At 42.6% G+C, this 16,146-nt stretch overlaps 1 protein-coding gene across 1 annotated transcript in view; it reads left to right on the top strand.

The window, feature by feature from the left end:
- LOC117352357 (mucin-5B-like) overlaps positions 1–16,146 on the top strand; it is a 133,121-nt gene that overhangs the window by 85,259 nt on the left and 31,716 nt on the right. Inside the window, exon 30 of the mRNA XM_033928789.1 lies at positions 125–16,065. Within this exon, the coding sequence (XP_033784680.1) occupies positions 125–16,065 (15,941 nt within the window). The remainder of the gene's footprint in view (positions 1–124; positions 16,066–16,146) is intronic.

The raw sequence follows: 16,146 nt of genomic DNA, 5'->3' as shown, positions 1-16,146 counted from the left end.
TTCTTTTACTAAAGGATGTTAAGCCATTTACATGCAACTTAATACACACTAACAAGCTAATATAGAATACTTTAAGGATAATTTGCCCACCTGTGCATACTAAACCAGTGTTTTATCTTATCAGGCATTACCGAAACCACAAAAGTTACTTCTTCAGCAACGACTACCGGAGGATATGAAAGTACCTCATCTCATCCTAGAACTGCTACATCACAGGTGTCTATTACTTCAGAACAAACTACAGGTTCACCAGCCAGTCCTTCTATACCTTCAAGTACGGGACCACATAGCACCACAGGAAACGTCAGTACCGCATCATCCGGTTCCACCAAAGAAACTACTACAACCTCTCAACCTACAACTACCACATCATCAGGCAGTACCGAAACCACAAAAGTTACTTCTTCAGCAACGACTACCGGAGGATATGAAAGTACCTCATCTCATCCTAGAACTGCTACATCACAGGTGTCTATTACTTCAGAACAAACTACAGGTTCACCAGCCAGTCCTTCTATACCTTCAAGTACGGGACCACATAGCACCACAGGAAACGTCAGTACCGCATCATCAGGTTTCACCAAAGAAACTACTACAATCTCTCAACCTACAACTATCACATCGCAGGTTACCACAACTCTACCAGAACTATCTTCCATCGAAACCAGTGTTACAACATCAAGCTCCGCTACTACAACACCTCCCTGCTTACCCGTATGTCGTTGGACTGAAAAGTTTAATGTAGACTCTCCTACTTCTAATATATCGAGTGGGGACAATGAAACATTTGCTAACATCATTGCAAAAGGGAAGACAATTTGCACGTCAGAGGAATACATAAATGATATAGAGTGTGGAGTCAGCAAATTTCCTAACGTAACCATTCGTGAAATAGGGCAAAATGTAACATGTAACTCATCATCTGGACTGGATTGCGAAAATAAAAAGCAGCAAGGTAAATTGAAGATGTGCTACGACTATGAAGTCAGGGTGCAATGTTGTAAGGTCTACGTGCATTGTAAAACAACTACATCTCGCACTTTCAATAGCAGTTCAACTTCCACTGCTAATACTCCAGGAACTACTGAGCCACCTTTTACAACCGCATCATCAGGCAGTACCAAAACCACAAAAGTTACTTCTTCTGCAACGATTACCGGAGGATATGAAAGTACCTCATCTCATCCTAGAACTGCTACATCACAGATGTCTATTACTTCAGAACAAACTACAGGTTCACCAGCCAGTCCTTCTATACCTTCAAGTACGGGACCACATAGCACCACAGGAAACGTCAGTATCGCATCATCAGGTTCCACCAAAGAAACTACTACAACCTCTCAACCTACAACTACCACATCATCAGGCAGTACCGAAACCACAAAAGTTACTTCTTCAGCAACGACTACCGGAGGATATGAAAGTACCTCATCTCATCCTAGAACTGCTACATCACAGGTGTCTATTACTTCAGAACAAACTACAGGTTCATCAGCCAGTCCTTCTATACCTTCAAGTACGGGACAACATAGCACCACAGGAAACGTCAGTACCGCATCATCAGGTTCCACCAAAGAAACTACTACAATCTCTCAACCTACAACTATCACATCGCAGGTTACCACAACTCTACCAGAACTATCTTCCATCGAAACCAGTGTTACAACATCAAGCTCCGCTACTACAACACCTCCCTGCTTACCCGTATGTCGTTGGACTGAAAAGTTTAATGTAGACTCTCCTACTTCTAATATTTCGAGTGGGGACAATGAAACATTTGCTAACATCATTGCAAAAGGGAAGACAATTTGCACGTCAGAGGAATACATAAATGATATAGAGTGTGGAGTCAGCAAATTTCCTAACGTAACCATTCGTGAAATAGGGCAAAATGTAACATGTAACTCATCATCTGGACTGGATTGCGAAAATAAAAAGCAGCAAGGTAAATTGAAGATGTGCTACGACTATGAAGTCAGGGTGCAATGTTGTAAGGTCTACGTGCATTGTAAAACAACTACATCTCGCACTTTCAATAGCAGTTCAACTTCCACTGCTAATACTCCAGGAACTACTGAGCCACCTTTTACAACCGCATCATCAGGCAGTACCAAAACCACAAAAGTTACTTCTTCTGCAACGACTACCGGAGGATATGAAAGTACCTCATCTCATCCTAGAACTGCTACATCACAGATGTCTATTACTTCAGAACAAACTACAGGTTCACCAGCCAGTCCTTCTATACCTTCAAGTACGGGACCACATAGCACCACAGGAAACGTCAGTACCGCATCATTAGGTTCCACCAAAGAAACTACTACAACCTCTCAACCTACAACTACCACATCATCAGGCAGTACCGAAACCACAAAAGTTACTTCTTCAGCAACGACTACCGGAAGATATGAAAGTACCTCATCTCATCCTAGAACTGCTACATCACAGGTGTCTATTACTTCAGAACAAACTACAGGTTCACCAGCCAGTCCTTCTATACCTTCAAGTACGGGACCACATAGCACCACAGGAAACGTCAGTACCGCATCATCAGGTTCCACCAAAGAAACTACTACAATCTCTCAACCTACAACTATCACATCGCAGGTTACCACAACTCTACCAGAACTATCTTCCATCGAAACCAGTGTTACAACATCAAGCTCCGCTACTACAACACCTCCCTGCTTACCCGTATGTCGTTGGACTGAAAAGTTTAATGTAGACTCTCCTACTTCTAATATTTCGAGTGGGGACAATGAAACATTTGCTAACATCATTGCAAAAGGGAAGACAATTTGCACGTCAGAGGAATACATAAATGATATAGAGTGTGGAGTCAGCAAATTTCCTAACGTAACCATTCGTGAAATAGGGCAAAATGTAACATGTAACTCATCATCTGGACTGGATTGCGAAAATAAAAAGCAGCAAGGTAAATTGAAGATGTGCTACGACTATGAAGTCAGGGTGCAATGTTGTAAGGTCTATGTGAATTGTAAAACAACTACATCTCGCACTTTCAATAGCAGTTCAACTTCCACTGCTAATACTCCAGGAACTACTGAGCCACCTTTTACAACCGCATCATCAGGCAGTACCAAAACCACAAAAGTTACTTCTTCTGCAACGATTACCGGAGGATATGAAAGTACCTCATCTCATCCTAGAACTGCTACATCACAGATGTCTATTACTTCAGAACAAACTACAGGTTCACCAGCCAGTCCTTCTATACCTTCAAGTACGGGACCACATAGCACCACAGGAAACGTCAGTACCGCATCATCAGGTTCCACCAAAGAAACTACTACAACCTCTCAACCTACAACTACCACATCATCAGGCAGTACCGAAACCACAAAAGTTACTTCTACAGAAACGACTACCGGAGGATATGAAAGTACCTCATCTCATCCTACAACTGCTACATCACAGGTGTCTATTACTTCAGAACAAACTACAGGTTCACCAGCCAGTCCTTCTATACCTTCAAGTACGGGACCACATAGCACCACACGAAACGTCAGTACCGCATCATCAGATTCCACCAAAGAAATTACTACAACCTATCAACCTACAACTACCACATCATCAGGCAGTACCGAAACCACAAAAGTTACTTCTTCAGCAACGACTACCGGAGGATATGAAAGTACCTCATCTCATCCTAGAACTGCTACATCACAGGTGTCTATTACTTCAGAGCAAACTACAGGTTCACCAGCCAGTCCTTCTATACCTTCAAGTACGGGACCACATAGCACCACAGGAAACGTCAGTATCGCATCATCAGGTTCCACCAAAGAAACTACTACAAACTCTCAACCTACAACTACCACATCATCAGGCAGTACCGAAACCACAAAAGTTACTTCTTCAGCAACGACTACCGGAGGATATGAAAGTACCTCATCTCATCCTAGAACTGCTACATCACAGGTGTCTATTACTTCAGAGCAAACTACAGGTTCACCAGCCAGTCCTTCTATACCTTCAAGTACGGGACCACATAGCACCACAGGAAACGTCAGTATCGCATCATCAGGTTCCACCAAAGAAACTACTACAAACTCTCAACCTACAACTACCACATCATCAGGCAGTACCGAAACCACAAAAGTTACTTCTTCAGCAACGACTACCGGAGGATATGAAAGTACCTCATCTCATCCTAGAACTGCTACATCACAGGTGTCTATTACTTCAGAACAAACTACAGGTTCACCAGCCAGTCCTTCTATACCTTCAAGTACGGGACCACATAGCACCACAGGAAACGTCAGTACCGCATCATCAGGTTCCACCAAAGAAACTACTACAATCTCTCAACCTACAACTATCACATCGCAGGTTACCACAACTCTACCAGAACTATCTTCCATCGAAACCAGTGTTACAACATCAAGCTCCGCTACTACAACACCTCCCTGCTTACCCGTATGTCGTTGGACTGAAAAGTTTAATGTAGACTCTCCTACTTCTAATATTTCGAGTGGGGACAATGAAACATTTGCTAACATCATTGCAAAAGGGAAGACAATTTGCACGTCAGAGGAATACATAAATGATATAGAGTGTGGAGTCAGCAAATTTCCTAACGTAACCATTCGTGAAATAGGGCAAAATGTAACATGTAACTCATCATCTGGACTGGATTGCGAAAATAAAAAGCAGCAAGGTAAATTGAAGATGTGCTACGACTATGAAGTCAGGGTGCAATGTTGTAAGGTCTACGTGCATTGTAAAACAACTACATCTCGCACTTTCAATAGCAGTTCAACTTCCACTGCTAATACTCCAGGAACTACTGAGCCACCTTTTACAACCGCATCATCAGGCAGTACCGAAACCACAAAAGTTACTTCTTCTGCAACGACTACCGGAGGATATGAAAGTACCTCATCTCATCCTACAACTGCTACATCACAGGTGTCTATTACTTCAGAACAAACTACAGGTTCACCAGCCAGTCCTTCTATACCTTCAAGTACGGGACCACATAGCACCACAGGAAACGTCAGTACCGCATCATCAGGTTCCACCAAAGAAACTACTACAATCTCTCAACCTACAACTATCACATCGCAGGTTACCACAACTCTACCAGAACTATCTTCCATCGAAACCAGTGTTACAACATCAAGCTCCGCTACTACAACACCTCCCTGCTTACCCGTATGTCGTTGGACTGAAAAGTTTAATGTAGACTCTCCTACTTCTAATATTTCGAGTGGGGACAATGAAACATTTGCTAACATCATTGCAAAAGGGAAGACAATTTGCACGTCAGAGGAATACATAAATGATATAGAGTGTGGAGTCAGCAAATTTCCTAACGTAACCATTCGTGAAATAGGGCAAAATGTAACATGTAACTCATCATATGGACTGGATTGCGAAAATAAAAAGCAGCAAGGTAAATTGAAGATGTGCTACGACTATGAAGTCAGGGTGCAATGTTGTAAGGTCTACGTGCATTGTAAAACAACTACATCTCGCACTTTCAATAGCAGTTCAACTTCCACTGCTAATACTCCAGGAACTACTGAGCCACCTTTTACAACCGCATCATCAGGCAGTACCAAAACCACAAAAGTTACTTCTTCTGCAACGATTACCGGAGGATATGAAAGTACCTCATCTCATCCTAGAACTGCTACATCACAGATGTCTATTACTTCAGAACAAACTACAGGTTCACCAGCCAGTCCTTCTATACCTTCAAGTACGGGACCACATAGCACCACAGGAAACGTCAGTACCGCATCATTAGGTTCCACCAAAGAAACTACTACAACCTCTCAACCTACAACTACCACATCATCAGGCAGTACCGAAACCACAAAAGTTACTTCTTCAGCAACGACTACCGGAGGATATGAAAGTACCTCATCTCATCCTAGAACTGCTACATCACAGGTGTCTATTACTTCAGAACAAACTACAGGTTCACCAGCCAGTCCTTCTATACCTTCAAGTACGGGACCACATAGCACCACAGGAAACGTCAGTATCGCATCATCAGGTTCCACCAAAGAAACTACTACAAACTCTCAACCTACAACTACCACATCATCAGGCAGTACCGAAACCACAAAAGTTACTTCTTCAGCAACGACTACCGGAGGATATGAAAGTACCTCATCTCATCCTAGAACTGCTACATCACAGGTGTCTATTACTTCAGAGCAAACTACAGGTTCACCAGCCAGTCCTTCTATACCTTCAAGTACGGGACCACATAGCACCACAGGAAACGTCAGTATCGCATCATCAGGTTCCACCAAAGAAACTACTACAAACTCTCAACCTACAACTACCACATCATCAGGCAGTACCGAAACCACAAAAGTTACTTCTTCAGCAACGACTACCGGAGGATATGAAAGTACCTCATCTCATCCTAGAACTGCTACATCACAGGTGTCTATTACTTCAGAACAAACTACAGGTTCACCAGCCAGTCCTTCTATACCTTCAAGTACGGGACCACATAGCACCACAGGAAACGTCAGTACCGCATCATCAGGTTCCACCAAAGAAACTACTACAATCTCTCAACCTACAACTATCACATCGCAGGTTACCACAACTCTACCAGAACTATCTTCCATCGAAACCAGTGTTACAACATCAAGCTCCGCTACTACAACACCTCCCTGCTTACCCGTATGTCGTTGGACTGAAAAGTTTAATGTAGACTCTCCTACTTCTAATATTTCGAGTGGGGACAATGAAACATTTGCTAACATCATTGCAAAAGGGAAGACAATTTGCACGTCAGAGGAATACATAAATGATATAGAGTGTGGAGTCAGCAAATTTCCTAACGTAACCATTCGTGAAATAGGGCAAAATGTAACATGTAACTCATCATCTGGACTGGATTGCGAAAATAAAAAGCAGCAAGGTAAATTGAAGATGTGCTACGACTATGAAGTCAGGGTGCAATGTTGTAAGGTCTACGTGCATTGTAAAACAACTACATCTCGCACTTTCAATAGCAGTTCAACTTCCACTGCTAATACTCCAGGAACTACTGAGCCACCTTTTACAACCGCATCATCAGGCAGTACCGAAACCACAAAAGTTACTTCTTCTGCAACGACTACCGGAGGATATGAAAGTACCTCATCTCATCCTACAACTGCTACATCACAGGTGTCTATTACTTCAGAACAAACTACAGGTTCACCAGCCAGTCCTTCTATACCTTCAAGTACGGGACCACATAGCACCACAGGAAACGTCAGTACCGCATCATCAGGTTCCACCAAAGAAACTACTACAACCTCTCAACCTACAACTACCACATCATCAGGCAGTACCGAAACCACAAAAGTTACTTCTACAGAAACGACTACTGGAGGATATGAAAGTACCTCATCTCATCCTACAACTGCTACATCACAGGTGTCTATTACTTCAGAACAAACTACAGGTTCACCAGCCAGTCCTTCTATACCTTCAAGTACGGGACCACATAGCACCACAGGAAACGTCAGTATCGCATCATCAGGTTCCACCAAAGAAACTACTACAAACTCTCAACCTACAACTACCACATCATCAGGCAGTACCGAAACCACAAAAGTTACTTCTACAGAAACGACTACTGGAGGATATGAAAGTACCTCATCTCATCCTACAACTGCTACATCACAGGTGTCTATTACTTCAGAACAAACTACAGGTTCACCAGCCAGTCCTTCTATACCTTCAAGTACGGGACCACATAGCACCACAGGAAACGTCAGTACCGCATCATCAGGTTCCACCAAAGAAACTACTACAATCTCTCAACCTACAACTATCACATCGCAGGTTACCACAACTCTACCAGAACTATCTTCCATCGAAACCAGTGTTACAACATCAAGCTCCGCTACTACAACACCTCCCTGCTTACCCGTATGTCGTTGGACTGAAAAGTTTAATGTAGACTCTCCTACTTCTAATATTTCGAGTGGGGACAATGAAACATTTGCTAACATCATTGCAAAAGGGAAGACAATTTGCACGTCAGAGGAATACATAAATGATATAGAGTGTGGAGTCAGCAAATTTCCTAACGTAACCATTCGTGAAATAGGGCAAAATGTAACATGTAACTCATCATATGGACTGGATTGCGAAAATAAAAAGCAGCAAGGTAAATTGAAGATGTGCTACGACTATGAAGTCAGGGTGCAATGTTGTAAGGTCTACGTGCATTGTAAAACAACTACATCTCGCACTTTCAATAGCAGTTCAACTTCCACTGCTAATACTCCAGGAACTACTGAGCCACCTTTTACAACCGCATCATCAGGCAGTACCGAAACCACAAAAGTTACTTCTTCTGCAACGACTACCGGAGGATATGAAAGTACCTCATCTCATCCTACAACTGCTACATCACAGGTGTCTATTACTTCAGAACAAACTACAGGTTCACCAGCCAGTCCTTCTATACCTTCAAGTACGGGACCACATAGCACCACAGGAAACGTCAGTACCGCATCATCAGGTTCCACCAAAGAAACTACTACAACCTCTCAACCTACAACTACCACATCATCAGGCAGTACCGAAACCACAAAAGTTACTTCTACAGAAACGACTACTGGAGGATATGAAAGTACCTCATCTCATCCTACAACTGCTACATCACAGGTGTCTATTACTTCAGAACAAACTACAGGTTCACCAGCCAGTCCTTCTATACCTTCAAGTACGGGACCACATAGCACCACAGGAAACGTCAGTATCGCATCATCAGGTTCCACCAAAGAAACTACTACAATCTCTCAACCTACAACTATCACATCGCAGGTTACCACAACTCTACCAGAACTATCTTCCATCGAAACCAGTGTTACAACATCAAGCTCCGCTACTACAACACCTCCCTGCTTACCCGTATGTCGTTGGACTGAAAAGTTTAATGTAGACTCTCCTACTTCTAATATTTCGAGTGGGGACAATGAAACATTTGCTAACATCATTGCAAAAGGGAAGACAATTTGCACGTCAGAGGAATACATAAATGATATAGAGTGTGGAGTCAGCAAATTTCCTAACGTAACCATTCGTGAAATAGGGCAAAATGTAACATGTAACTCATCATATGGACTGGATTGCGAAAATAAAAAGCAGCAAGGTAAATTGAAGATGTGCTACGACTATGAAGTCAGGGTGCAATGTTGTAAGGTCTACGTGCATTGTAAAACAACTACATCTCGCACTTTCAATAGCAGTTCAACTTCCACTGCTAATACTCCAGGAACTACTGAGCCACCTTTTACAACCGCATCATCAGGCAGTACCAAAACCACAAAAGTTACTTCTTCTGCAACGATTACCGGAGGATATGAAAGTACCTCATCTCATCCTAGAACTGCTACATCACAGATGTCTATTACTTCAGAACAAACTACAGGTTCACCAGCCAGTCCTTCTATACCTTCAAGTACGGGACCACATAGCACCACAGGAAACGTCAGTACCGCATCATCAGGTTCCACCAAAGAAACTACTACAACCTCTCAACCTACAACTACCACATCATCAGGCAGTACCGAAACCACAAAAGTTACTTCTACAGAAACGACTACTGGAGGATATGAAAGTACCTCATCTCATCCTACAACTGCTACATCACAGGTGTCTATTACTTCAGAACAAACTACAGGTTCACCAGCCAGTCCTTCTATACCTTCAAGTACGGGACCACATAGCACCACAGGAAACGTCAGTATCGCATCATCAGGTTCCACCAAAGAAACTACTACAATCTCTCAACCTACAACTATCACATCGCAGGTTACCACAACTCTACCAGAACTATCTTCCATCGAAACCAGTGTTACAACATCAAGCTCCGCTACTACAACACCTCCCTGCTTACCCGTATGTCGTTGGACTGAAAAGTTTAATGTAGACTCTCCTACTTCTAATATTTCGAGTGGGGACAATGAAACATTTGCTAACATCATTGCAAAAGGGAAGACAATTTGCACGTCAGAGGAATACATAAATGATATAGAGTGTGGAGTCAGCAAATTTCCTAACGTAACCATTCGTGAAATAGGGCAAAATGTAACATGTAACTCATCATATGGACTGGATTGCGAAAATAAAAAGCAGCAAGGTAAATTGAAGATGTGCTACGACTATGAAGTCAGGGTGCAATGTTGTAAGGTCTACGTGCATTGTAAAACAACTACATCTCGCACTTTCAATAGCAGTTCAACTTCCACTGCTAATACTCCAGGAACTACTGAGCCACCTTTTACAACCGCATCATCAGGCAGTACCGAAACCACAAAAGTTACTTCTTCTGCAACGACTACCGGAGGATATGAAAGTACCTCATCTCATCCTACAACTGCTACATCACAGGTGTCTATTACTTCAGAACAAACTACAGGTTCACCAGGCAGTCCTTCTATACCTTCAAGTACGGGACCACATAACACCACAGGAAACGTCAGTACCGCATCATCAGGTTCCACCAAAGAAACTACTACAACCTCTCAACCTACAACTACCACATCATCAGGCAGTACCGAAACCACAAAAGTTACTTCTACAGAAACGACTACTGGAGGATATGAAAGTACCTCATCTCATCCTACAACTGCTACATCACAGGTGTCTATTACTTCAGAACAAACTACAGGTTCACCAGCCAGTCCTTCTATACCTTCAAGTACGGGACCACATAGCACCACAGGAAACGTCAGTACCGCATCATCAGGTTCCACCAAAGAAACTACTACAATCTCTCAACCTACAACTATCACATCGCAGGTTACCACAACTCTACCAGAACTATCTTCCATCGAAACCAGTGTTACAACATCAAGCTCCGCTACTACAACACCTCCCTGCTTACCCGTATGTCGTTGGACTGAAAAGTTTAATGTAGACTCTCCTACTTCTAATATTTCGAGTGGGGACAATGAAACATTTGCTAACATCATTGCAAAAGGGAAGACAATTTGCACGTCAGAGGAATACATAAATGATATAGAGTGTGGAGTCAGCAAATTTCCTAACGTAACCATTCGTGAAATAGGGCAAAATGTAACATGTAACTCATCATCTGGACTGGATTGCGAAAATAAAAAGCAGCAAGGTAAATTGAAGATGTGCTACGACTATGAAGTCAGGGTGCAATGTTGTAAGGTCTACGTGCATTGTAAAACAACTACATCTCGCACTTTCAATAGCAGTTCAACTTCCACTGCTAATACTCCAGGAACTACTGAGCCACCTTTTACATCCGCATCATCAGGCAGTACCGAAACCACAAAAGTTACTTCTTCTGCAACGACTACCGGAGGATATGAAAGTACCTCATCTCATCCTACAACTGCTACATCACAGGTGTCTATTACTTCAGAACAAACTACAGGTTCACCAGCCAGTCCTTCTATACCTTCAAGTACGGGACCACATAGCACCACAGGAAACGTCAGTACCGCATCATCAGGTTCCACCAAAGAAACTACTACAATCTCTCAACCTACAACTATCACATCGCAGGTTACCACAACTCTACCAGAACTATCTTCCATCGAAACCAGTGTTACAACATCAAGCTCCGCTACTACAACACCTCCCTGCTTACCCGTATGTCGTTGGACTGAAAAGTTTAATGTAGACTCTCCTACTTCTAATATTTCGAGTGGGGACAATGAAACATTTGCTAACATCATTGCAAAAGGGAAGACAATTTGCACGTCAGAGGAATACATAAATGATATAGAGTGTGGAGTCAGCAAATTTCCTAACGTAACCATTCGTGAAATAGGGCAAAATGTAACATGTAACTCATCATCTGGACTGGATTGCGAAAATAAAAAGCAGCAAGGTAAATTGAAGATGTGCTACGACTATGAAGTCAGGGTGCAATGTTGTAAGGTCTACGTGCATTGTAAAACAACTACATCTCGCACTTTCAATAGCAGTTCAACTTCCACTGCTAATACTCCAGGAACTACTGAGCCACCTTTTACAACCGCATCATCAGGCAGTACCGAAACCACAAAAGTTACTTCTTCTGCAACGACTACCGGAGGATATGAAAGTACCTCATCTCATCCTACAACTGCTACATCACAGGTGTCTATTACTTCAGAACAAACTACAGGTTCACCAGCCAGTCCTTCTATACCTTCAAGTACGGGACCACATAGCACCACAGGAAACGTCAGTACCGCATCATCAGGTTCCACCAAAGAAACTACTACAACCTCTCAACCTACAACTACCACATCATCAGGCAGTACCGAAACCACAAAAGTTACTTCTACAGAAACGACTACTGGAGGATATGAAAGTACCTCATCTCATCCTACAACTGCTACATCACAGGTGTCTATTACTTCAGAACAAACTACAGGTTCACCAGCCAGTCCTTCTATACCTTCAAGTACGGGACCACATAGCACCACAGGAAACGTCAGTATCGCATCATCAGGTTCCACCAAAGAAACTACTACAAACTCTCAACCTACAACTACCACATCATCAGGCAGTACCGAAACCACAAAAGTTACTTCTTCAGCAACGACTACCGGAGGATATGAAAGTACCTCATCTCATCCTAGAACTGCTACATCACAGGTGTCTATTACTTCAGAACAAACTACAGGTTCACCAGCCAGTCCTTCTATACCTTCAAGTACGGGACCACATAGCACCACAGGAAACGTCAGTACCGCATCATCAGGTTCCACCAAAGAAACTACTACAATCTCTCAACCTACAACTATCACATCGCAGGTTACCACAACTCTACCAGAACTATCTTCCATCGAAACCAGTGTTACAACATCAAGCTCCGCTACTACAACACCTCCCTGCTTACCCGTATGTCGTTGGACTGAAAAGTTTAATGTAGACTCTCCTACTTCTAATATTTCGAGTGGGGACAATGAAACATTTGCTAACATCATTGCAAAAGGGAAGACAATTTGCACGTCAGAGGAATACATAAATGATATAGAGTGTGGAGTCAGCAAATTTCCTAACGTAACCATTCGTGAAATAGGGCAAAATGTAACATGTAACTCATCATCTGGACTGGATTGCGAAAATAAAAAGCAGCAAGGTAAATTGAAGATGTGCTACGACTATGAAGTCAGGGTGCAATGTTGTAAGGTCTACGTGCATTGTAAAACAACTACATCTCGCACTTTCAATAGCAGTTCAACTTCCACTGCTAATACTCCAGAAACTACTGAGCCACCTTTTACAACCGCATCATCAGGCAGTACCGAAACCACAAAAGTTACTTCTTCTGCAACGACTACCGGAGGATATGAAAGTACCTCATCTCATCCTAGAACTGCTACATCACAGGTGTCTATTACTTCAGAACAAACTACAGGTTCACCAGCCAGTCCTTCTATACCTTCAAGTACGGGACCACATAGCACCACAGGAAACGTCAGTACCGCATCATCAGGTTCCACCAAAGAAACTACTACAACCTCTCAACCTACAACTACCACATCATCAGGCAGTACCGAAACCACAAAAGTTACTTCTTCAGCAACGACTACCGGAAGATATGAAAGTACCTCATCTCATCCTAGAACTGCTACATCACAGGTGTCTATTACTTCAGAACAAACTACAGGTTCACCAGCCAGTCCTTCTATACCTTCAAGTACGGGACCACATAGCACCACAGGAAACGTCAGTACCGCATCATCAGGTTCCACCAAAGAAACTACTACAACCTCTCAACCTACAACTATCACATCGCAGGTTACCACAACTGTACCAGAACTATCTTCCATCGAAACCAGTGTTACAACATCAAGCTCCGCTACTACAACACATCCCTGCTTACCCGTATGTCGTTGGACTGAAAAGTTTAATGTAGACTCTCCTACTTCTAATATTTCGAGTGGGGACAATGAAACATTTGCTAACATCATTGCAAAAGGGAAGACAATCTGCACGTCAGAGGAATACATAAATGATATAGAGTGTGGAGTCAGCAAATTTCCTAACGTAACCATTCGTGAAATAGGGCAAAATGTAACATGTAACTCATCATCTGGACTGGAGTGCGAAAATAAAAAGCAGCAAGGTAACTTGAAGATATGCTACGACTATGAAGTCAGGGTGCAATGTTGTAAGGTCCACGTGTATTGTACAACAACTACATCTCGCACTTTCAATAGCAGTTCAACTTCCACTGCTAATACTCCAGAAACTACTGAGCCACCTTTTACAACCGCATCATCAGGCAGTACCAAAACCACAAAAGTTACTTCTTCTGCAACGACTACCGGAGGATATGAAAGTACCTCATCTCATCCTAGAACTGCTACATCACAGGTGTCTATTACTTCAGAACAAACTACAGGTTCACCAGCCAGTCCTTCTATACCTTCAAGTACGGGACCACATAGCACCACAGGAAACGTCAGTACCGCATCATCAGGTTCCACCAAAGAAACTACTACAACCTCTCAACCTACAACTACCACATCATCAGGCAGTACCGAAACCACAAAAGTTACTTCTTCAGCAACGACTACCGGAAGATATGAAAGTACCTCATCTCATCCTAGAACTGCTACATCACAGGTGTCTATTACTTCAGAACAAACTACAGGTTCACCAGCCAGTCCTTCTATACCTTCAAGTACGGGACCACATAGCACCACAGGAAACGTCAGTACCGCATCATCAGGTTCCACCAAAGAAACTACTACAACCTCTCAACCTACAACTATCACATCGCAGGTTACCACAACTGTACCAGAACTATCTTCCATCGAAACCAGTGTTACAACATCAAGCTCTGCTACTACAACACATCCCTGCTTACCCGTATGTCGTTGGACTGAAAAGTTTAATGTAGACTCTCCTACTTCTAATATTTCGAGTGGGGACAATGAAACATTTGCTAACATCATTGCAAAAGGGAAGACAATCTGCACGTCAGAGGAATACATAAATGATATAGAGTGTGGAGTCAGCAAATTTCCTAACGTAACCATTCGTGAAATAGGGCAAAATGTAACATGTAACTCATCATCTGGACTGGATTGCAAAAATAAAAAGCAGCAAGGTAACTTGAAGATATGCTACGACTATGAAGTCAGGGTGCAATGTTGTAAGGTCCACGTGTATTGTACAACAACTACATCTCGCACTTTCAATAGCAGTTCAACTTCCACTGCTAATACTCCAGAAACTACTGAGCCACCTTTTACAACCGCATCATCAGGCAGTACCAAAACCACAAAAGTTACTTCTTCTGCAACGACTACCGGAGGATATGAAAGTACCTCATCTCATCCTAGAACTGCTACATCACAGGTGTCTATTACTTCAGAACAAACTACAGGTTCACCAGCCAGTCCTTCTATACCTTCAAGTACGGGACCACATAGCACCACAGGAAACGTCAGTACCGCATCATCAGGTTCCACCAAAGAAACTACTACAACCTCTCAACCTACAACTACCACATCATCAGGCAGTACCGAAACCACAAAAGTTACTTCTTCAGCAACGACTACCGGAAGATATGAAAGTACCTCATCTCATCCTAGAACTGCTACATCACAGGTGTCTATTACTTCAGAACAAACTACAGGTTCACCAGCCAGTCCTTCTATACCTTCAAGTACGGGACCACATAGCACCACAGGAAACGTCAGTACTGCATCATCAGGTTCCACCAAAGAAACTACTACAACCTCTCAACCTACAACTACCACATCATCAGGCAGTACCGAAACCACAAAAGTTACTTCTTCAGCAACGACTACCGGAAGATATGAAAGTACCTCATCTCATCCTAGAACTGCTACATCACAGGTGTCTATTACTTCAGAACAAACTACAGGTTCACCAGCCAGTCCTTCTATACCTTCAAGTACGGGACCACATAGCACCACAGGAAACGTCAGTACCGCATCATCAGGTTCCACCAAAGAAACTACTACAACCTCTCAACCTACAACTACCACATCATCAGGCAGTACCAAAACTGCCATAACATTCTCTTATGTTACTACTTCTCCTCGAACTTCTCTTTCTAAAGTGAGTAATTTTACCTGAATTAAGAGATTATGCTACCTTTTGTCTATGAACTTTTAATAATATAGTTTCCCTTTTTCACAG

This window comes from Geotrypetes seraphini, chromosome 19, assembly GCF_902459505.1.
Source record: "Geotrypetes seraphini chromosome 19, aGeoSer1.1, whole genome shotgun sequence".
In the NCBI taxonomy this organism is placed as follows: Eukaryota; Metazoa; Chordata; class Amphibia; order Gymnophiona; family Dermophiidae; genus Geotrypetes; species Geotrypetes seraphini.
Note: the sequence above shows the minus strand (reverse complement) of the source record. Positions and strands in the feature narration are given on the sequence as shown.